This window comes from Oncorhynchus mykiss, chromosome 26 (genome assembly GCF_057628025.1).
Source record: "Oncorhynchus mykiss isolate SJ-2025 chromosome 26, ASM5762802v1, whole genome shotgun sequence".
Taxonomy (NCBI): Eukaryota; Metazoa; Chordata; class Actinopteri; order Salmoniformes; family Salmonidae; genus Oncorhynchus; species Oncorhynchus mykiss.
The window spans coordinates 17362075-17386021 of record NC_143047.1 but is presented as its reverse complement, the minus strand read 5'-3'; the positions used below and the strand labels follow the sequence as shown (position 1 = coordinate 17386021).

At 44.0% G+C, this 23947-nt stretch overlaps 1 protein-coding gene across 4 annotated transcripts; it reads left to right on the top strand.

Annotated features, from left to right (window-relative positions):
* Positions 1-1176: 1176 nt before the first annotated feature.
* LOC110506502 (ubiquitin carboxyl-terminal hydrolase 47) lies at positions 1177-23929 on the top strand. Of its 4 annotated transcripts, XM_021586155.3 has the most exons (30): positions 1260-1505; positions 5845-5904; positions 7207-7401; positions 8042-8155; positions 8301-8454; positions 10683-10779; positions 10888-11033; positions 11230-11309; positions 11616-11636; positions 13886-14035; positions 14271-14366; positions 14527-14679; positions 14928-15086; positions 15255-15386; positions 15597-15673; positions 16115-16170; positions 16375-16487; positions 16603-16710; positions 16951-17158; positions 17287-17402; positions 17556-17675; positions 17816-18617; positions 19484-19659; positions 19775-19855; positions 20029-20144; positions 20654-20772; positions 21420-21550; positions 21860-21907; positions 22027-22157; positions 22318-23929. In XM_021586155.3, exons 1-30 carry the CDS (start codon positions 1461-1463, stop codon positions 22490-22492), a joined length of 4179 nt encoding a protein of 1392 aa, XP_021441830.1. In that variant the 5' UTR covers positions 1260-1460; the 3' UTR covers positions 22493-23929. The 4 variants fall into 4 exon arrangements, with proteins under 4 accessions (XP_021441834.1, XP_021441832.1, XP_021441833.1 ...); XM_021586157.3 differs by lacking the exon at positions 11616-11636 and having other exon boundaries at positions 1186-1505; XM_021586158.3 differs by lacking the exon at positions 5845-5904 and having other exon boundaries at positions 1210-1505.
* Positions 23930-23947: the final 18 nt, after the last annotated feature.

Below are 23947 nucleotides of genomic sequence, written 5' to 3'. Positions count from 1 at the left end.
CATACTTTTTATATATACATATATATATATATATATATATATTTTTTTTTTTTTATTAACAACAAATCAATACAGAAAGTACATGGGGGAACAGATGTATATATAAATAATATATCAAGGACAATTGGGTTAGGCGGTACAATATCACATTACACAAGGACCTTCAGGGGCATACGTACACTTACAATTCTAACAGCTTTTTGTGTTAGTAGAGTATTTAATTGTCTTAAAATATAGTTTTAAAAAAACAATTGTAAGGTAAGAAAATGTAGTGTTTTGTTTGTAAATTTACATTTGTGAACATGAAATTTGGCCAAAAGAATAATGAAATGAATTACATAAAATTGTTTCAACTTATTTCTATCATAGGTAAAGAATCCAAGCAGTACATCTCTCCACAATAGTGTAAAATCGTCATTATAATCTACTGATGTTTTGCCACAGTTTCCTTACATGAATACAATGCCAAAAAAGATGCAACACCGTTTCTGGGTGGTCATTACAAAAGGTACGATTTAAGTTGATGTTTTTCTTAAACTTCTTCATATAGTGGTTGGCAGGATAATATTTATGAATAATTTAAAGGAAACCTACTTAATTTTAACATCCACACTTTTTTCCAACAGATATGATCAATAAAACCGTTCCAAACCGTTCTTTAACGTATAGATAGATACAACATCCTGCTGAAACAAGGTTCGTATCGCTCGGTGGTTGAATGGACCAAAAGAGAAATACATTTTTCCTACTGATGAGTCAACAGGGTTAATGGAAGTTAGGTTCTGAGGGTCAGGTCTTGACACGTTCCTGAATAATAAAGCAACACCTGAGGGAATGGTATCTAAAACATTGCAAAATATGTAGGTGTTACAAGGATCTTGTAAAATGATTTTAAAAAATCCTTGTAAGTACGTTTTTTTTCAACTCTGCATTTACAAGTTGGCTCACCAATAGGATATTATTTCGGAACCAATATTCTAAAAACAAATACGTATGTTTTCACAATATATCCCGATTATTCCATATATAATATCTGTGTGGAGAAAAATTATGCTTATAAATTAAAGACCGTGACAAGAAAACCTGGGGATGAAAAGCACAGCATTTCACTGGAACTTTGTCAATATTGTAATTGTTAACATGCACTACAGACTTGATCTACGTACTTGGGTTATCAGTGACATCAGAGATGTTTAAGGATGTGACGATGATACCTTCTCTGAAATCTCGGGAAACTGAAGGCTGTCCATTTCCTCCCCATTGATAGCTGTGTGTTTGTGCTTAGGTGGTGTAACAGAAACTATCCTATATCATTTTCATACAAGTTTTTATTAGTTTCAGTTTAGTTCTACAGACCCTCGGGTGGAAAAAACACAAATTATGTTTTTGTTCACCGTCGTAAAGTTTTCCCGTTGACATCGAGCTCGGGTAGATAGATGCCTGTATAAATTGTCGCACAAATGGAAATGGTGCCCAGCGAAGAGAACCAGCTCGTACCGAAAGAGGTGAGATTATCATAGCCAGTTACAGAACGGGTTTCTGGCAACAACGGGCCCTTAGTAATCATCCTTATCACAGTCAATGATATAATCAACTTTTTAGTTAGTACAGAAAATGAGTTGGTGGCATTATCTACTGACGCGTAAAACCGCAATGACAGAGCTGGCTAACTAACGTTAGCTTTCAGCTAGCTAGTTAGAAAAGATTGCTAGCATGCTAACCATAGCTAGCTAGCGTTACTGTAGCTTTAAGCCCGACTGTTTCGCTCAAAACGGCGTAGGAACGTTTAACTATGAAGCTATGGTGGACAATAGGAAGCCAGCTAGCTACATGGAAAATAAAACAAGTGTAGAGTAATAATGCACGTTTTTTTTTTGTTGGCTAGCTTGCTAATAATGTCGTTAGACATTGCTTTGAGCTGCTGCTAACGTTAAATTGTAGTTGGCTAGCTTGTCAAAGCAAAGGCAAACTAGCCAGCTGGACGGTGTCGTTGTCGATGACTAGCTAGTTTCAGATCGGGTAAACAAAAAAAGTCCTTGTTCCAGGTAACGTTAGCTAGCGAGAGCTAGCCAGCTGGCTATCTATTTTTCTAAGCATCAGTCTCACATGACATTTTGGTTTCATACCTAACGTTAACTATTTGATATATCGTGCACACAAAATGTGCTATTAGCTAGCTGTGCTAATGTTAGATGTTAAGTATAACTTAACTAGCTAGTAAGTAATGGTCCAATAGCCTCAATACCCTATAATTAGGTCTAACTGTTAACAATCTAAACGTTTTTATGACACTGTCAGTACCTCCTTATTAACATTTCATAGGGTTGTTTGTGTCCACAATTTCCACACGAAGATTTATTGTAGCTAATCCGGCCACAGTCTTGCCCTAGTTTGCTGAAATATAGTGCCAAGGGCTGTAGACGGAGAACTGCCTGCTTTCATTGCAATCAGAAATAATTACATTGTCTTTTGACATATTGTGTTAATCGCTTTCCAACCTAAATGGTACTAGAATGACAATTTAAATCTTATATTAATTTAGAAATGTGTATCTAGCTAAGAAATAATATAATGGCAGATCAAGGATAAAGACAAGAAGTGTTGCGCCTCTGTTTAGGCTGGTATTAGGGCTGAGTCTGGAATGTTGGCCTCAATAGGATAACACATCTCCTTAAAATGGAATTGACTAGTTTTAATCTGCTCTGGACAGCCGCGCTCAATAATCAAGTGTTCCCAGTGCTGAAGGTCCAAACCGTTGTGCTGCTGTGCTCAGCGAAGCCTTGATCAGTCCTCTCTCTCTCCATCCCCCTAATCACACAGCTGAAACCATTATTTCAGCTCTATGCAGGGCTCACTGCTCTCCATGGCCAAACTCTGATGACAATCTCCAACCCTATACACATCGCTGCCTGGGCCCCTGTCACTCTGCATTTGAGCATGGCTAGGCCTCATATTTCAGTGGATGTCTTGTGTAAAATAATGGAGAATCGTCTTTGTTATCCATTAACCAAGCAAGAGAACTATTCTTTTATTTCTGTCTCAATTTGAACTGGAACAGGTTAGGTGACACAGCTTTTTTGACAGTACCAAAACTCAGTTTAAAGATCTTGTTATTGTCCAACCAATATTCATTATTTGAAGCAGTAGCATCACAACATATCCACTCCTGCCTACTGTTAAGTTGTCCAGAGGGAACTGGTTGGTTTAAACTTTGTAGAGCCACCTGCTAGCTGCTGTTAAAGCGCTTGACAGAAGTCGTGTGCAGTGGGATGAGTCAGTGGGGTGGAGAAATCTGGCATTGAGCATAGGCACACCTGCTGTTGTATTGTTACGCAATTGTTCCGGTTTCCTCAAGTAAAGCAAGGTCTGCAAGTCAAATATTTAATTCTCGGTAAGTTGTGTAGGCTAGCTTCAAACACTCATATAATTTCCTCTGTGCTGGTGGTGGCCTTAGCCCTTGCGCAGGCCTGTTGCGTGAGCAGACCTTCCTAGGAGGTAACAGGATGTTAATACTGTGTAAGGGCTATTCTATTTACTAGAGGTCGACCGATTAATCGGAATGGCCGATTAATTAGGGCCGATTTCAAGTTTTCATAACAATCGGAAATCAGTATTTTTGGGCACCGATTTATATAAAATAAATAAATGTATACCTTTATTTGACTAGGTAAGTCAGTTAAGAACACATTCTTATTTTCAATGACTGCCTAGGAACGGTGGGTTAACTGCCTTGTTCATTGGCAGAACGACAGATTTTCACCTTGTCAGCTCGGGGGATCCAACTTTGCAACCGTACACTTAACTAGTCCAATGCAATAACGACCTGCCTCTCTCTTGTTGCACTCCACAAGGAGACTGCCTGTTATGCAAATGCAGTAATCCAAGGTAAGTTGCTAGCTAGCATTAAACTTATCTTATAAAAAACAATAAATCATAATCACTAGTTAACTACACATGGTTGATATTACTAGATATTATCTAGCCTGTCCTGCGTTGCATATAATCTGACTGAGCATTCAAGTATCTGACTGAGCGGTGGTAGGCAGAAGCAGGCGCGTAAGCATTCATTCAAACAGCACTTACGTGCGTTTTGACAGCAGCTCTTTGTTGTGCGTCAAGCATTGCGCTGTTTATGACTTCAAGCCAATCAACTCACGAGATGAGGCTGGTGTAACTGAAGTGAAATGGCTAGCTAGTTAACGCGTGCTAACTAGAGGGACGGAAGCTATACTGTTACACTGGCAATACTAAAATGCCTATAAGAACATCCAGTAGTCAAAGGTTAATGAAATACAAATGATATAGAGGGAAATAGTCCTATAATTCCTATAACTACAACCTAAAACTTCTTACCTGGGAATATTGAAGACTCATGTTAAAAGGAACCACCAGCTTTCATATGTTCTCATGTTCTGAGCAAGGAACTGAAACGTAGCAGGAACTCAAACATAGCACATATTGCACTTTTACTTTCTTCTCCAACACTTTGTTTTTGAATTATTTAAACCAAATTGGACATGTTTCATTATTTACTTGAGGCTAAATAGATTTTATTGATGTATTATATTAAGTTAAAATAAGTGTTCATCTAGTATTGTTGTAATTGTCCTTATTACAAAAAAAATCCAAAAGAAATCAGCCGTGTAATCGGTATCAGCTTTTTTGGTCCTCTAATAATTGGTATCGGCGTTGAAAAATCATAATCGGTCGACCTCTAGTATTTACGTTCATTGTCATGTTTGTTTTTTTTCCTTGAGATTTTATAAAATGTTTAGTTTCAGACCTTTCATAACTATACTAGGGACATTTTATCTTCTTTCCCCGAAAGTATGTCTACAGTTTGTCAGATGTGCAAATGCATGTTAATGCAATGTAACTCCCATGGCAACTCATGTTAGGCCTAAATGTTATTTTGAAAACCAAATCCCCAAGCAGGTTAACAAGCCCACTCTTGCTTTCGCTTTATGCAATGTTCACAGTTCCTGAGAAACAACATGCATAGAAAAGTTTCAGTATCTGTTTCCGGAAGAGTCATTAGCCCTCAGGTGCTACTGTGAAACCAGGAAGTAAAGAGACACTTTTCCCCCTCCCAGACTGTCTTCTTGATTGAAGAAACAATGAGATCTTACAGACTGGAGTGACATGAAAATGAGACTGAAAATTACAGGCTGAAGTTCTACTGAAATTCCGTGTTTTCTGCCAGCCAGCGACTATAGACCAGGTTGTTCTCTCACCCTCTGAAGGCTCTTCAATAAAGTTAGTATTGCTGTAGGCCTACTGATGCTGGGTGTTAGTTTGCTGTTATTTGCCCTATTGGCAGGAAAATGTTTTTCGGTGTCACCTGACTGGCTCAATAATGATTTAACAACAGAAATCCAGACTAGTAACTCTGGTTGTAGTTAAGTAATAATTCCCCTGTTTGTCATTTAGCCTAGATTCTCGTATCTGTTCTGTGTAGTGCATTTGTGTCTGTGCTCTATAGCACCTACGGCTGCATGTCAGCACCTTGCAACATTATCTGTGATAAAAATACCCCTAATCTTATAATTCACTCGTGTTGACATCTGCGGCTTGTTTGTAGCATCGGCCGGGACATATTTTGCCAAGATCACCAGCTTTACATAGTTAGTTGTTCTGTCTGTTTGATTTTAATAATACCTACAGTATTAGTGGTGGTGTTTAGAAGTTAATTGAAAGCGTGCCATTCCCAGTTAGTCTGAGCCGGTGTGCTTGTGGATACATAGAGAAACTCTGGCATGTTGCATAACTGTTTCACTTCTCGGTAACAGCTGTTTGCACTGCTTTAATCTGTGTTTAACACCCCTCCTCCCCATGTGTCATTAGGGTATGTTTTGGAGTTGCAGGCAGAGTATTTTCAATGAGATGAAGAAGAGGTTTTCTCAGGTAGTTCCTCCTAGCGGAGTGGATAGTCTGTGACTGTGTGCAGCTTACTGTGTGGGATTTGCTGACGACTGCATGGAGCATCAGGTTTTTGCTGTCCTGAATGTTTGGCCAACCTACTACCAGCTGGTCACTGTGCCTAGACCGTAACAAAATAGTAACTTTTAGAATAGAGGGCTGGCTGATTGAGTGAGGGCCAGTTTTGTTAACCCAAATGGCGGTAACACCAGCCCAACATGACACACACGTAGTTTAAATAAACAGACCATAGGCATTTTTGTTTGGGGGATAACTCATTTGAATTCTTTAGGAAAATACAAAAGGTTCTTCGATTAGGGAAACATTTGTCAAATGCTAACACACCACACTCATGTACTATAATTGTGGACAGTTAAATAAAGGTCACAATAAGCACGGACCATGTAATGGTGCCGATAGACCTTTTAAGCACATGTTATTGCGCGAGTCTCACTGAAAGTTGTTTTGGGCACACTTAGTCACACAAACACCACTATGTCTTAGACAGGTTTCTCTTGTGTCATTCCTGGAAGGCCTGCTTTGGGGAAAATAGTATGATACACTGTAGTGGACATTGTAATCATAACAAATGTTGGCTTCACTAGATTAGCTGAATAACTAGCCATCATTTCATAAATAACATGGACAAAGCCAGATTGAATAGAAACAATGAGGTCTATAGGTTGCGATGGTGTGAGGCTCTCTCTAGACACGCAGATGGTAAACCAGACTAGCCCTATAGATTCCATGTATGCATGAGGCTCAAATCTTGATCTATCATTGCATGTTATGATTTTTGGTCAATTTTAATAATGTACTGTCATCCTGTCCCTTGATGAGTTACTTAACCAGATATTTTCAGTTTCCTTATTGATGAGACATTCCTTATGGAGGAATTTTTGGCACTATGATAGTTTGGAAGCATGGCTCTGTTCCAGTCTCTGTAATGTTCCTCCCCCTCTAGGTTTGGGCTATTTTAATCTGCATCTTCCAAGAATGTAATGCAACGTGAGGTCCACACCGTAGGTCATATAATAGTAATCCTGCATTGCACCATCCGCCTGCTCTAGTTTCTTGTCTGGTGTTCGTTCGCCTGTTATGACATTCACGTGTGAGTATGAGAATGCCCTACCCACTGACTGTAGTCAAATCTCTCGGCTCCCTGAATGCATGCAAATAACCTGGTGATAACATTTTTGTTTTAATATTTTGTCATGAAGTAGAACACTGAATGGAGAGGTGTGTGCTCTGCACTCAAGGTGTTTGTATGTTTCCTGTATCCTACAGATAGAGAATGCGGCGGAGGAGCCCAGAGTGCTGTGCATAGTCCAGGACACTACCAATGCTAAGACAGTCAACGAGAGGCTCACCCTCAACTTGCCAGCCTCCACCACCCTCCCCAAACTCTTTGAGGATGTGGCCCACAAGGCGGGCTATGTGAACGGCACCTTTGACCTGGCATGGCGCAAGACAGGGGACATGGTGAGTCTGTGTCCTACGACAACCTTATGATCCCAGGTCCCTTTATTGGATCCTGGTGGTGGGGGGGGGCTTACGTACTTGTGTAGTCCTCCAAAACGTCCGTCGTTGTTTGCTCCTCCTCCGCACATGGCTATACTGTCTACTGTACGTCAGCTGTTCAACTGAGCTGCACTCACTGACCAACGGCTTGAAATAGTGTCGTTTGGATCCTCCCCATAGTGTGTAAATAGCTTTATGTACGCCAGTCTTTCTTTCCTGTCCCTGAAGTAATCTGAAGCTGGAGTTATCTCACAAGAGTAGGTCAGTGGATTAAGCTCTCTTTCAGCTGCTGGCTACTCCCCCCCCTCTTCTACAGCCAACATTACATGACAAAACACTGCTGCTTCATAGCATGCTCCACAGCATGCTCCACAAACTGGTCCTAAAAGCTCATCTTTTGAATGATCATGGTGAGGATTCTCCTTATGAATTTAATGGGAACCTCTGATTGACAGGTTGATTAGGTTGTATTGTGGGGAAACTACTGAAATTTTTTCAATCTCAAATCCTAGTTTTATTTTGTTTGCGTCTGCTGTTTTCTCATGTTCAGACCTGCCTGTCCAAACTGAAGGGTGTTTTTTCTCTTTCTGATCTCTCCCAGGGTTCGCTGGATCCCAGCAGTGAGATGTCCCTCACTGAGTTCGGGTTTGAGCCCGGGAAGAGGAACTTCCTCCAGCTCACAGACAAGGACGGAGAACAGCCTCAGATTGCATCGGTGAGTGAGTGGGAAGATGAGAGTTAATGGTTAATATGAATACCAACATGCCTAGGGCATTCCCCTGGAGGAGGGATTGACATGCAGCTCATTCTTGGTAGACTAGTGGTAGCTATGAGCTGAAGCTTAATTCTCCTTTGTGTAGGATGAGTTGGGGACAGCGGGCAGCAGTGGTCTGGATGACAGCTCCCAGGAGCGCTTCATCGGCCCTCTGCCCAGAGACTGCACGGTGGGCTGCAGCAGTGACTACAGCAGCCCCAGCTACTCCTACTCCTCCATCCTCAACAAGTCTGACACAGGTACACCCTTTCTGTCAACAGCATATTCTTGACCTCACTTCCTGTTATGTAACCCCACCCCCCTGACAGCTCACTTCATGAAGCAGATGCTAAGCTACAGGACTGTTTTGCTAGCACAGACTGGAATATGTTCCGGGATTCCTCCGCTGGCATTGAGTACACCACGTCTGGCTGGCTTCATCAACTTGCTTCATCAGTAAGTGCATTGATGTCATCCCCTCAGTGACTACGTACATACCCCAACCAGAAGCCATGGATTACAGGCAGCATCTGCATGGAGCTTAAGGGTAGAGCTGCTGCTTTCAAGGAGCGAGACTATAACCTGGAAGCTCCCGCTACGCCCTTCGACGAACCATCAAACAGGCAAAGCATCAAAACAGGACTAAGATTGAATCGTACTACACCAGCTCCGACACTCGTTGGCTGTGGCAGGGCTTGCAAACTATTACTGACTACAAAGAGAAGCACAGTGACACAAGCCTACCAGACGAGCTAAATGACTTCTATGCTCGCTTCAAGGAAAGTAACACTGCATGCATGAGAGCGTCAGTTGTTCCGGATGACTGTGATCACGCTCTCTGTAGCTGATGTAAGACCTTCAAACAGGTCAACATTCACAAGGCCAGACGGTTAACAGCACATGTACTCTGAGCATCCGCTGACCAACTGGCAAGTGTCTTCACTGACATTTTCAACCTGAGTCTGTAATACCAACATGTTTCAAGCAAACCACCAATGTCCCTATGCCCAAGAACACTAAGGTAACCTGCCTAAATGACTACCGACCCGTAGCGCTCACATCTGTAGCCATGAAGTTCTTTGAAAGGCTGGTCATGGCTCACATCAACACCATTATCCCAGAAACCCTAGACCCACTCCAATTTGCATACCGCCCCAACAGATCCACAGATGATGCAATCTCTATTGCACTCCACTGTTCTTTCCCACCTGGACAAAAGGAACACCTATGTGAGAATGCTGTTAATTGACTACAGCGCAGCATTCAACACCATAGTGCCCTCAAAGCTCATCACTATGTTAAGGACCCTGGAACTAAACACCTCCCTCTGCAACTGGATCCTGGACTTCCTGACAGGCCACCCCCAGGTGGAAAGGGTAGGTAACAACATCCACCACACTGATCCTCAACACAGGAGCCCCTCAGGGGTGTGTGCTCAGTCCCCTCCTGTATTCTTGTTCACTCATGACTGCATGGTCAAGCAAGACTCCAACACCAAGTTTGCCGATGACACAACAGTGGCCTGATCACCGACAACGATGAGACCGCCTATAGGGAGGAGGCCAGACCTGGCCGTGTGGTGCCAGGACAACCTCTCCCTCAACGTGATCAAGACAAAGGAGATGATTGTGGACTACAGGACAAGGAGGACCGAGCATGCCACCGTTCTCATCGATGGAGCTGTAGTGGAGCAGGTTGAGAGCTTCAAGTTCCTTGGCGTCCCCATCACCAAACTATCATGTTCCGAACACACCAAGACACTCGTGAAGAGGGCACGACAAAACCTGTACCCCCTCAGGAGACTGAAAAGATTTGGCATGGGTCTTCAGATCCTCAAAAGGTTCTACAGCTGCACCATCGAGAGCATGGTTGCATCACTGCCTGGTATGGCAATTGCTTGGCCTCCGACCGCAAGGCACTAGAGTAGTGCGTACAGCCCAGTAAATCACTGGGGCCAAGCTTCATGCCATCCAGGACCTCTATACCAGGCTGTGTCAGAGGAAGGCCCTAAAAAACAGACTCCAGCCACCCTAGTCATAGACTGTTCTCTCTGCTACCGCACGGCAAGCGGTACCAGCACGCCAAGTCTATTTCCAAAACAGCTTCTACCCACAAGCCGTGAGACACCTGAACAGCTAATCAAATGGCTACCCGGACTGTTTGCATTACCCCTCCCCCTTTACGCTGCTGCTACTCTCGGTTTATTATCTATGCGTAGTTACTTTAACTTACCTACATGTTCATATTACCTCAACTAACCGGTGCCCCCGCACATTGACTCTGTACCGGTACCCCCTGTATATAGCCTCGCTATTATTATTTTACTGCTGATCTTTAATTATTTGTAACTTTGATTTTTTTTTAACTTAACACTTATTTTTTCTTAACTGCATTGTTGGTTAAAAGCTTGTAAGTAAGCTTTTCACTGTATTCGGCGCATGTAACAAATTACATTTGATTTTGATTTCATGTCTCTCCCCCTCTGCAGGATATGTGGGTTTGGTTAACCAGGCCATGACCTGCTATTTGAACAGCCTTCTACAAACACTGTTTATGACCCCGGAGTTCAGAAATGCACTGTACAAGTAAGTACCTGTTCTCGTGAAGCTCTTTGTATTGTTCTAATAAACAACTGTATTTAATGAAGAGCTTTGTCCTAAAACTATTTTCTACTTGTCCACTGTTCCCTCCAGCTGGGAGTTTGAGGAGTCGGAGGAAGACCCGGTTACCAGCATCCCTTACCAGCTACAGAGGCTGTTTTTGCTGCTGCAGACCAGTAAGAAGAGGGCCATCGAGACCACCGACGTGACCCGCAGCTTCGGCTGGGACAGCAGCGAAGGTGGGCTGTCACACTGCTACATCTAGGCAGCCTCCCTGTAACCAGGAGTGGCCCAGGCTCAACTGCTTCTGATATTTTGATAAAGGAACTGGAAGAGTGTGGGGGAAGGGTACTTTGTTTGTTTTGTCACACAGTTCACTGTGTCTTGACTGGTCCGTGTGTCTCTTCTGTGGTGTCTGCGTATCTGTGTTTTCAGCCTGGCAGCAGCATGACGTCCAGGAGCTGTGTAGGGTCATGTTTGATGCCTTGGAGCAGAAATGGAAGCAGACAGAGCAGGTATGAAAGAAAATTTAACCCTGCCACTTGTCTGACAACACTAATCCAGGGAGCCAATGAGGGCCTCCCCCAGGCCCAGAACAAAGGGCCTTCTGTGGGAAGGTGAGAGAGCCAGTAAGGCTGAGGGTTAGCGTTTTCTGATCTCAGGAGTTTGGTATGAACCGTAAACACTTAAATCACTGTGAATATAAGCACTAGGCTCCTACACGTGAGCTCCTGTGTTTAGCTGTATTTGTAAAGAATGCTCTGCATTATCAGTGGTTAATCAAAGTCCCATTTTGATTTTTGCTATATTTGTGTCCCCAGCAGCAGTTTTCTCCACTTACGGTACTTATTTGAACTTCTATTATTGTCTTCTTCAACTGTTTGTTTGATTTTTTTTGTCATTTAAAAAATTACATGTACACATTACATGCATACAAAAACCGTGAACGGGATTGCACAATAAATTCAGATTTATTTCTGCTGTGGTCCCTATTTCTTTGGGTTGTTGACATACAGAGTGTACAAAACATTAATGCCTTCTTAATATTAAGTTGCACCCCCTTTCACCCTCCGAACAGCCTCAACTTGTCGAGGCTTGGTTTCTAAGGTGTCAATCGTTCCACAGTGATGCTGGCCCATGTTGATGCCAATGCTTCCCACAGTTGTGAAGTTGGCTGGATGTCCTTTGGGTGGTGGACCATTCTTATTACACATGAGAAACTGTTGAGTGTGAAACTGCTTTGCAGTTCTTGCCACAAATCGGTGTGCCTGGCACCTACTACCGTACCCCCATTCAAAGGCATTTACGTTTCTCTTGCCTATTCACCCTCTGAATGTCACACACAATCCATGTCTCAAGACATAAAAATCCCTCTCTTACCTGTCTCCTCCCCTTCATCTACACTGATTTGAGTGGATTTAACAGATGACGTCAATAAGGGACCATAGCTTCCACCTGGTCAGGGAAAGAGCAGATGTTCATAATGTTTTTCACACTCAGGGTAGATTAGTAACATATTCCAGATATATACAGACATGAAAATGTTTTCTACTTTTCAATCAGCTAGCTTTTACATTCTATTTAAATTAGGTTATTGTTGGTATGGTTGTAAGTTGCTATGGTAGTTTGTTTTACTCCACAGCACCGGAATATAAGAAAGGGTTCTTACCAGATAAACTCTTAAATTTAAAATGGTGAAGGTCTCTGGCGCCGGTATTATGCTGGTGGACATCTCTAAATAAACAATTGGATAGGTATGTGAGGGCTGAGACAGTGGTAATTCTGTGGACCTTACCGGACTAGTTCAATTAACATTTATTTTTACACAGATAGCCACCCTAGCTGCTTAAACTGCTGGACCTCCAGATAAGTTCAAGGGCCGGGGGAGTTAAAATGCAATTCTTACAAGCTTGTTTTAGCTGGTCTGTGGCTTATTCTTTAGAATCAAAAGTTTTTAAATCTAAAATTGTTGTTTAGATGTTTGTGGCTGGTGAGCACACATTTTATTTTTATTTCACCTTTATTTAACCAGGTAGGCTAGTTGAGAACAAGTTCTCATTTGCAACTGCGACCTGGCCAAGATAAAGCATTGTGAACAGACAACACAGAGTTACACATGGAGTAAACAATTAACAATTCAATAACACAGTAGAAAAAATAGTCTATATACATTGCGTGCAAAAGGCATGAGGAGGTAGGCGAATAATTAAAATTTTGCAGATTAACACTGGAGTGATAAATGATCAGATGGTCATGTACAGGTAGAGATACTGGTGTGCAAATGAGCAGAAAAGTAAATAAATATAAACAGTATGGGGATGAGGTAGGTAAAATTGGGTAGGCTAATCAGTGACACTGAACTAGCTTACCTGCCAGACTTCAGGGTGTAAATATCAAGCCATTTAGAGGTCTGAGCTAGGAATTATATTTTGGGGTTTATTTTTGTTAAACATAATCTTACAGGTCAGGTACCTATCAAAATGAATACCCAAGGTGATGTTTTTGGTCTAACCTCTGAGTTGCCCACTTTGACACAGAAATCAGGGGACCTTGCAAGCATTACTCAGGAACCAAATAAGCCATTTAGTAATCTTGAATAACTCCGCTCTAAGGATCTCTTCTACTGAGACTTTGTTCTTTTGGGACACCAATTGAGCAGAGTCATCCGTGTACAAAAATAATTTACGAGCAGGCTGATTTTCATATTAATGTGCAGTGGACCAAGGACACTCCCCTGCGGGACTCCACAGCTAATCTCCTCTTGCATTAGACAGTTTTCCCATTAACATCCAACACTTGGACCAATTGGTAGGGTCTTGGACCTGTTAAGTAGGGTCTTACCCAGTTAATGAGCCTGCTGTTGCAATCACATATTAAGTGAAATGTGTTGACTCTTTGAGAGGAGCCAAGTCATTGTCTTTGGGGGGTGTTAGAGTTTAGGGAGTTTACATTATTATGAAGCTGGCATAGAGTTGTGAGTAGTAGGTTCAGTGTGAGCAGTGAAGTGCGTATTTCACAATTCTGAGAGATACATATGTGTGAGTGTTGTGACTGCTTGGGCCTGACTCCCTCGTGTTGTGTCCCCCCTCAGGCTGACCTGATTAACCAGCTGTACCAGGGGAAGCTGAAGGACTATGTGCGCTGTCTGGAGTGTGGCTATGAGAGCTGGAGGATCGACACCTACCTGGACATCCCTCTGGTCATCAGACCATTTGGGGCCAGCCAGGCTTATGGCAGCGTGGTGCGTGTCTCTCTGCCTCCATCTCTTATGTCTCTGCCCTTCTTCATGACTATAGCAGTATTAATCCAAGTGTGTGAAGAGATCAAAGCTATGATGGTCATTTATGTATTCACCGCGCAGACACTGAAGTCCAGACCGTGCTGTATGCTCCTGCATTTTCCTAAGACAGTGTAATTTGATGTAAATGTGGTCAGAGTTGTTACTGATACAGTGCCTTTGTGACTCACTGAAACAGGAGGAGGCTCTGCAGGCCTTCGTTCAGCCAGAGACTCTGGACGGGGCCAACCAGTACTTCTGTGAGCGCTGCAAGAAAAAATGTGATGCCCGAAAGGTGAGTATACAGACTAGTGATCTTGTTGATGTTAAGACCACACCTTCCTTTGGGTCATGGGAGAACTGATGGGGGTGTTGAGTGAAGGTGGTCACTGGTCTGCCCAGGCAATTTGTGTTCTGACCCATCAGTGTTCTGGCCCTTTGCCCTCCCTCCACAGGGGCTGAGATTTCTGCACTTTCCCTACCTGCTGACTCTGCAGCTGAAGCGTTTTGACTTTGACTACACCACTATGCACCGCATCAAACTCAACGACCGCATGTCCTTCCCTGAGGAGCTGGACATGGGTCCCTTCATCGACGTGGAGGACGAGGTGAGACACACCAGCACAGTGTGGCCTCCTATATGTTATACTCTAGATAGAATAATGAGGCATGGGGTGCGGTGGAATAGAGCCAGCCTTTCAGGTCCACTCAAATTAGAGTTTCGATTATGTTTCATGTATTAGTAATTTCCATGAAGTCATCATTAATTCATGAGTGTAACTGATACCTGAGCTCTGTCTGCTTTCTCTGTCTTTCCATCCTGCTCTTTGTTTTTGATCAATGCCCGCTCTCATAGAAATCTCCTCAAACGGAGAGCTGCACTGACAGCGGGGCAGAGAATGAAGGCAGTTGCCACAGCGACCAGATGAGCAACGACTTCTCGGCGGACGACGGTGTGGATGAGGGCATCTGCCTGGACAGCGCCAGCAGTACTGAGAGGGTCCTGAAGCCAAAGGTACGCAGCCTCAACACTATGTAATACCACATAAACCGTCCTTACACTCTAGCACCCGTACTCCCTGTGTCTTATAGCCCATCCTGGTCTGTTTGCATGTAGTGCAATCTGCTGTCATTGGATTTAATTGTTAGCCAATTGTCTCTCCTGCCACCGTCTCTTCTCCAGAGTTCATTGACCTTTGAGCTGTTCTCGGTCATGGTGCATTCGGGCAGCGCTGCAGGTGGCCACTACTATGCCTGCATTAAGTCCTTCAGCGATGGCCAGTGGTACAGTTTCAACGACCAGCACGTCAGCAAGGTTATTCTCAGTCTTCAAATAACTTATGTTTACTATGCATGTAATACTAGACAAAACAACTCAACACAGGTTGCATCAACATAACTCCTTGACCTATGCTTTAAATAGACTTAAGAAATCGACGCCTGTCATTGTAACTGACAGTTGTCAGAAACACACCGGTGGTGGTCCAGTGTGTTGATGTGTGTGTGTGTGTGTGTCCTTCTATAGATCACCCAGGAAGACATCAGGAAAACGTACGGAGGGTCCTCGGGGAGCAGAGGCTATTACTCCAGTGCCTTTGCCAGGTCAGTGGAGCTCCTGTCTCTCAGTCACTCTCTGGATTGATCTGAAATCAATATGTCCCTGAACACATCTCACTCCCATGCCTGGCTCTCCCATCTCACAATATGGGAGATATGTACCTACTAATGCATGCCTACATGGCCAGAACATTACCAGCATCTGTTCACTTCCCACTCCACACACCGCAATGTTCAATACCAGAGGAAGCTTTAATGGGGATGAACTGGTGCTTGTTTACTCAGAGCCCTACATTTTATTGAAGTCTCCCTGGGAGAAAAACAAGAGGGTGGTTATTCAGGCTAGGACAAAGCCCTGTTGATAACTGAGCTTTTACGTAATGCACTGTTCTTTCATGTGTTTGGAAAGGAAGATGGAACTCTATTTGGCTACTCATTTTCCTTTTCTCCATTTGCATTTAATACGATGTTTTTCTGTTCCAACAGCTCTACGAATGCGTATATGCTGATTTATAGGTTGAAAGACCCCTCAAGGAATGCAAGTAAGGGAAACATATTGAACCAAGTCTAGTTCCATAATCAAGTTTGCTTTTAAATGTCTAAAATGACTATTCATCTGTATAAAGTTAAATATGTGGGTATAACCATCCTAGAAGGTTAAACCTTCCTAGTCTCTCTCAATGACTTGGACCCCCAGTTAGTTATGGTGATCTCTTGACTGATGGGCCGTGTTGTTACCACTGCAGAGTATCTGGATTGTGATGACTTCCCTGAGCACATAAAGCATCTGGTCCAGAGGGAGAAGGAGTCTGAGGAGCAGGAGAAAAGACAGAGGGAGATCGAGCGCAATACCTGCAAGGTACATCCTCCTCCTGTGGACTTTCCCATGGGCAACGGTGTCGGTCATTTGACTGAATGTTCTGTTGTTTTTCACAGCGGTTGTATTGTTGTTAATTGCTCTATTTCTCTGTCAGATCAAGCTGTTCTGCATGCATCCGGTGAAGATGATGGCTATGATGGAGAACAAGCTGGAAGTGCACAAGGACAAGACGCTCAGAGAGGCAACAGAGATGGCCTACAAGGTACGACAGAGTGGAAGCTAAATGCGGAGGAAAGCATTGAAAGCTAATCTCACTCAGCAGCTGCAGTTCACACCAGCCAGCGGTCGGTGTCAGAATAGAGAGAGGTCCTAGGATAGACATAGTTCTAAGAATAAAAGGGGGGTTACAATGACCAAGAGAAGCTTCAAAACATTATCTTATGTGTCTATTAGCAATTGGACGTCTTTGTGTGTGTCTTTGGCCACCCATTCTGCCCCCTAGCTCATGGAACTGGATGGGGTGGTCCCGCTGGACTGCTGTCGCCTGGTCAAGTACGATGAGTTCCATGAGTACCTGGAGCGCTCGTACGAGGGTGAGGAGGACACCCCCATGGGGCTGCTGCTGGGCGGGGTCAAGTCCTCCTACATGTTTGACCTGCTGCTGGAGACGCGCAGACCAGAGCAAGTCTTCCAGCCATACAAACCCGGAGGTCAGTAAAAAACACATTCAATACTTTAAATATAATACTTTAACTAGCAACTCTTTTAGCCTTTTCGGAAAACAGTTGTGTGTGTGTGTGTGTGTGTGTGTGTGACTGGTTGGTGTGTGTCTCTGTAGAGGTGATGGTGAAGGTTCACGTGGTGGATCTGAAGACTGACACTGTTGCCCCTCCCGTCAGCATCAGGGCCTACCTAAACCAGTCAATCACTGAGTTCAAGCAGCTCATTGCACAGGTAAGTTAGTTCAGACACTCCTCTTTAATTCTTCCTTTCTATCTAATCCAGCCTGATACAGTCCATACTTGTAAGACCATGAAATCTGCCCGTATTTGTTTTGGGATCTGTGGTGAAGTATCTCTCCACGGTGTGTGTATTGTTTGTTGAAAGGCCACAGAGCTCTCAGCTGAAACCATGCGTGTCGTCCTGGAGCGCTGCTATAATGACCTTCGGCTTCTCTACGTGCCCAACAAGACATTGAAAGCAGAGGGTTTCTTCAGGAGCAACAAGGTCACACACTACTTGTATTATTGTCCTTTCCAGCTTGTCTGCTGTGTTAATGTTGTTTATCTGTAAACATAATTTTTCAACAGTGCTTTGATTGCAGATGTAACACAAACCTAATTTGTTCATTATCTGGTTTCTCTTAGGTTTTCGTGGAAAGCTCTGAATCCCCAGATCACCAGGTCACTTTCACTGATTCCCTCTTGTGGAAACTGCTGGATCGCCATGGGAACACAATCCGCCTGTTTGTCTCGCTGCCTGTGCAATCCCCCGGCACCAACAGAACTATTTGCCAAAAAGTGGGCGGCGACCCTGAGGAGTGCTCTGAGGGGTCAAAGGGCAACAGGAATTCTGTAGAGACCATCTTGGAGGAGAGCACAGAAAAGCTGAAGAACCTGTCCCTCCAGCCGCAGCAGGGCTCCAGCACCAGTGACAGCCAGAAGAGCTCAGACACCAGCGACTTCGAACAAATTGAGTCCCCCTCACCTTCTCAGGAACCAGACTCCTCCTCCGTATCTGCTGTCGTTGCAGTCGACAACCGAGAGCTGGAGAACCGGATCCGGGTGGCCAGCGGTGGGGGGGCCTACTCCGACCCGGAAACCCAGTTCCCTGGGGAGGAGCGCTCGGACTCTGAGGTGAACAACGATCGCAGCACGAGCTCAGTGGACAGTGACATCCTGAGCTCCAGCCACAGCAGTGACACGCTGTGCAACGCCGACAGCGGCCCCATCCAGCTGGCCAATGGCCTGGACTCACACAGCATCACCAGCAGCCGCCGCTCCAAGGCCAATGAGGGCAAGAAGGAGACGTGGGACACAGCCGAGGAGGACAGTGGCACGGACAGCGAGTATGATGAGAATGGGAAGAGCAAGGCGGAATCCTATTACCTCTACTTCAGAGCAGAACCATATGCACAGGAGGACGGCTCTGGGGAAGGAGGCCAGAAATGTATGTCTTCTAAATCTATTTACAAATGCAGGTCTTTGATTCTAATCCTGTTTAGTCTGTCCTAACTTTTTTTGATTGAATGTTTAGTTTGTGGGAACTGTAGAATTGTTTTTTTTTACCCTTTTTCTGTGGAATAAGTGTGGGTTGTTCATACTATGAATTTAATTCATGAGACATCCGGGTGTGCATGTCTGTGGTATGTGTGTACACGTGTGCTTGTGAGAAAGGGGGAGAATGCTGTAGCAGGCCTCATTCTCCATTGGATTTGCTTATACTGTATAATAAGATTTGAAGATGTTTTAGATCTGAGAGGGAGAACGCTGTAAAAGGACTCTCTCCAATCTCCATTAAGACAGCTTGTATTGCATATACTGTATTCTGTATACTACGATACAGAAATGGCTGCAGTTAACAAACAACAAGGAGTTGAATCATATATTTGGGCTTAGAACAAGTCAGATAACAATACTATATGCTTTTAAACAATTTAATTCTGAAATGTATTTCAAAATGCATATGCTGAAGTCATTTTAAAGTATGATAGAGAATAACAATACTAAAATGTCATTATGGCCTGTCTTAGACACTTGTGCTAACTGTGTTGACACCAAATTTCATGCATTTACACAAACCAGAATTTCTGGCACATGTTTGATATCGTACTAAATATAGTACATGGATGTGAATGGGTTAATTTAAGATAAGCACTCATGTCAGTTATCTGACAGAGCAACACCTCGAGGGTTAAGAAACACTGGTTTAGATGCTGTTAGAACAAAAACCACATGTAGTATTTAATATACTGTTATATGATTAGTTTGTTCCAACTAATTGAAACGTATGTTTTGGTGCTGTTTGCCTGTCAGGTGTACTGGTCCACGTGGATAAGAGGATAACTCTGTCAGCGTTCAAACAGAACCTGGAGCCTTTCGTGGGGGTCACCTCTACCCAGTTCAAGGTGTTCCGCGTCTACGCCAACAACCAGGAGTTTGAGAGTGTACGGCTCAACGAGACCCTCTCCTCCTTCTCTGACGACAACAAGGTCCCTAGCGTCTCACTATCTGCCCCTTTCAAAACATGACTTTTTTCAAAAGATAATGGTGTTGTTTTTTTTACAAACAACCTTATCCATGACGCTCCTCTTGGTCTTCTTACAGATAACCATTCGATTAGGCAGAGCACTGAAGAAGGGCGAGTATCGGGTGAAAGTGTACCAGCTACTAGTGAATGATGCAGAGGTAAGGACCGGGATGTGCTGATGTTTCTTCACACACACAAGTGAAGTTATTCGGTGTTGTGCAATTTCCGCACATAACAGCAGTCTGTAGGTGTGTCACTGATGGATTTGTCATTGTGTTTCATGCTTAAGTGTGTGTGTGTGTGTGTGTGTGTGTGTGTCTCTCCTCCCCAGCCCTGTAAGTTCCTCGTAGACACAGTGTTTGCTAAGGGCATGACTGTGAAACAGTCCAAAGAGGAGCTAATGCCTCAGCTGAAAGACCAATGCAAGCTGGACCTCAACATCGACAAGTGGGTTCCACCGTACACACTTAAAAACATCTAATCTGCATATCTAAGATGATCTATATACACAATCCAATGCACACATCCAACCATACATCAAATATTATACACTTGAATCCTTTACCTACGTATTTTCTTCTGAAAACATTTGTTGACTGTAAAAGGTACCACAAGTGTCTTCATGGTGATACAATTAGAATGTCAGTCTTTAGTCATTTAGAAGACGCTCTTAACCCTAATTGCTCCTGTAAGTTGCTCTGGATAAGTGCCTTGCTCAAAGGCACATCGACAGATGTTTCTCGGGGATTCAAACCAGCGACCTTTCGGGTTACTGGCCAAACGCTCTTAACAGCTAGGTTACCTGCTGCAGATCCTCTCACTTCAAAGTATTATGGGTGCCTTTGTTCTCTTATGGATGGGTACTGTGAGTGACCTTTTTAAAGCACTGACTCACAGCTGATGCTTATTGATAAGAAGTGTTGTTGAATCCTAATTGTGTGTGTACGTGGGGTCAGGTTCCGTCTCAGGAAGAAGACGTGGAAGAACCCAGGGACAGTGTTTCTGGACTACCACGTCTACGAGGAGGACATCAACATCTCCAGTAACTGGGAGGTCTTTTTGGAGGTTTTAGATGGTAATACTGGTTTGCTATTGTGGTCATCATAGCCTGAAAAGAGACAAACTTATTCTAAAATATATTACTGCTTTATATCAAACGCCTATATTAGGTCACGTAAAAATGGCTTTAGAGGAAGCTTTAACAATTACTTCTGTAAAAGGAAAAGCCCTGTAGAACTGAATTGTCTCATCTGAATGAGTATCACTTGTGCGCACAATTGGCCTAGCGTCGTCCGGGTTAGGGAGGGCTTGGTCGGTAGGGATGTCCTTGTCTCATCGCGCACCAGCGACTCCTGTGGCGGGCCGGGCGCAGTGCGCGCTAACCAAGGTTGCCAGGTGCACGGTGTTTCCTCCGACACATTGGTGCGGCTGGCTTCCGGGTTGGATGCGCGCTGTGTTAAGAAGCAGTGCGGCTAGGTTGGGTTGTGTATCGGAGGACGCATGACTTTCAACCTTCGTCTCTCCCGAGCCCGTACGGGAGTTGTAGCGATGAGACAAGATAGTAGCTACTACAACAATTGGACACCACGAAATTGGGGAGGGAAAAAAGGGGGTAAAAAGGGGGAAAAAAGAGTATCACTTGTGAGAGAGAGAGGCAGACCGAGACAGTGGGTGTGTGCTCGCTCAGCCATCCCCAACCCTCCCCTCCTGCCCCTTTTCCAGGACCAGAGAAGATGAAGTCCATGTCCCAGCTGGCTGTGCTGACCCGCCGCTGGACCCCCGCCCAGATGAAGCTGGAGCCCTTCCAGGAAGTGGTTCTGGAGAGCAGCAGTGTGGAGGAACTCAAGGAAAAGGTGTGTGTGTGTATTCACGTCCTGAATGTGGTGCCAGGCCTTGTACACTGATGCACATGTCTGAGGCCACAGACACGCTGGCTTGCAAGGCAGCACTGTGGGATTGTCTTACCCACTAAGTGCTGCTCCCAGCAACATCACTGGGTCTGATGTATCACATGGGAGTAGTGAGATGCACTGTAACTTTTCACATCACAGTATGTAACATCAGCCTCTAGACTTTTGAGATGCATAAGTTGCAAGGTAAATTATAGGGCATGCTAAATGGATATTAAAAGGCAATTTGTGACATCAATTCTCTCTCTCCAGCTCAGTGAAATAAGTGGTGTTCCTCTTGAAAACCTGGAGTTTGCCAAGGTAGGTAAACTGTTTTTGATGCTGTTAGGATTTACTTTTACTCTTGCGCTGTTTCACTCCACTTAATTTCCTGAAATGTTTCCCAATTTACTGACTGGCGTCCTGATTGTCTCCTGCAGGGGCGAGGAACATTTCCTTGTGATATCTCGGTATTGGAGATCCATCAGGATCTGGACTGGAACCCTAAAGTGTCCACTCTGAATGTGTGGCCTCTGTACATCTGTGATGATGGTGCTGTGGTCTTCTACAGGTAAACCCATCATACTCTGCCATACTGGAACAGGGCCCTTTGCCATTTCAAATGAGTAGGTGTTGTGACATGACAATGGGATGTTCAGGAAAATTGCAGATATTTTGTTTAATATAGGTATATTCTCCAGAAAATCTCAGCTTGTGCTCTGGGGTTTCAGGGACAGCACAGAGGAGCCTATGGAACAGTCTGAAGACGAACGCAATGAGCTGATGAAGAAGGAGAGCAGCCGGCTGCTGAAGACTGGCCACCGGGTCAGTTACTCACCTCGTAAGGAGAAGGCCCTTAAGATCTACCTGGATGGGGGCCCGGTCAAGGACCCGGGGCAGGACTGAGGCCCTTCTGAGGCCCGTCCCAGTTAGCTGGTTGGCCTGCCTGCCTGCCGCAGTGTAGCTTTGCCCGGCCAAGGGACCCTGTCTGGCGTGGGGCCCCACATTGACTCGACAACGTCACCAGATCAGTGCGGCTCACACACCATCTCTCGTCCTCCCATCTGGGCTCTAGGGGAAAGAGAGTGGCTCAGAAATCATATTGTGCACTATAGTTTATTGTACTGTGAAGTTTAAAGGGAAGTGCAAAAGCTATTCAATAAAAAAATACTATACAGACAAATCAATTTAACGAAAATGTTCCAGACATGGGTGCACGATCAGAGTAGAGCTGTGTAGGCCAGAGGAAAAGACAAGTCTGTCAGTTTCCTCTCCTTCTCCGCAACACTTTATTTCTCCTCATCTCCCTCTTGCACTTGGGTTTCTCGCTCTCCCTCTGTTAGACAGACTAGCGATAGAGCCTACCCGACCCATCTGTGAACATGTACCTGGTTCAAATTCTCCACATCTGATATTTCACCATGCTAAAGTGATGCTCGTCCCACCCACCCACTTTAGAGACTGTGAGTATAAAGCCAAGAGTATCTACGACAACAAACTCACTTTGTCTTCTTCCAGTTTCTTTGTCTTCTTTAATCCAAACTGCAGTTTTTTTAATCATCTTTGGCAAATCGATACGTAGTTCACACTCAACATTTAATGACCTGTCTTCTGATTCTATAAAGTGGTAATTTTTGATTTGCTGACGTGGAGGGTTTCTGCTGTTTTCCCAGAATGCCACAGTGTACATCACTGTGGAAACTCCTCTTACTGCTGCTCTACCCCCTACGCTTTATAGGAGCTTAGCCTCACTTCCTCCTGATTCACTGATACGTGTTAGTCCTCCAATTACCAAGGAAATGGCAACTAGACCACCATGTAGACTATGTTAAGGAGCTCATCATTTTGTTCAATGTAAATTATTTTGATGTTATTGTGAGCGACCTCTGGCACACATTAAAAACATTTTGTCTGTATTTAACCTTATGTTAATTTAGAAACCTGTTTATTTCTGCACGATGTGAAAGTGTGCGTGTCTGTCGAGGCCACGTGCATGCTGATTGCTTGAGGGGCGGGAGCCCTCAGTGGTTTTGGGAGATGGTTGGGTGGTGGTTGTGGCAATATATACCTGCTGCTGCTTCTCAGACTGAGACCAGAGGGCATAGACCTTACTGGACCAGCTGACTGGGTATCCACGCTGCAGGGCCCAGCAGAGCTCCTCTGGGCTTCTAATGCTGCCTGCCACAAGCTGTTCACAGTAGAAATGCCAATAAAATAATTTGTTTCTTTGTTTTGAGTTTTAAATCTTGTGTGAACATAGATTTTAGAATTGAAATTAAAATGTTTTTTTCATAACTGCAGTATTCTGTTATTGTAAATTAAATATTTTGAATCCCCACTTTACCAATTCTGCATTTTATA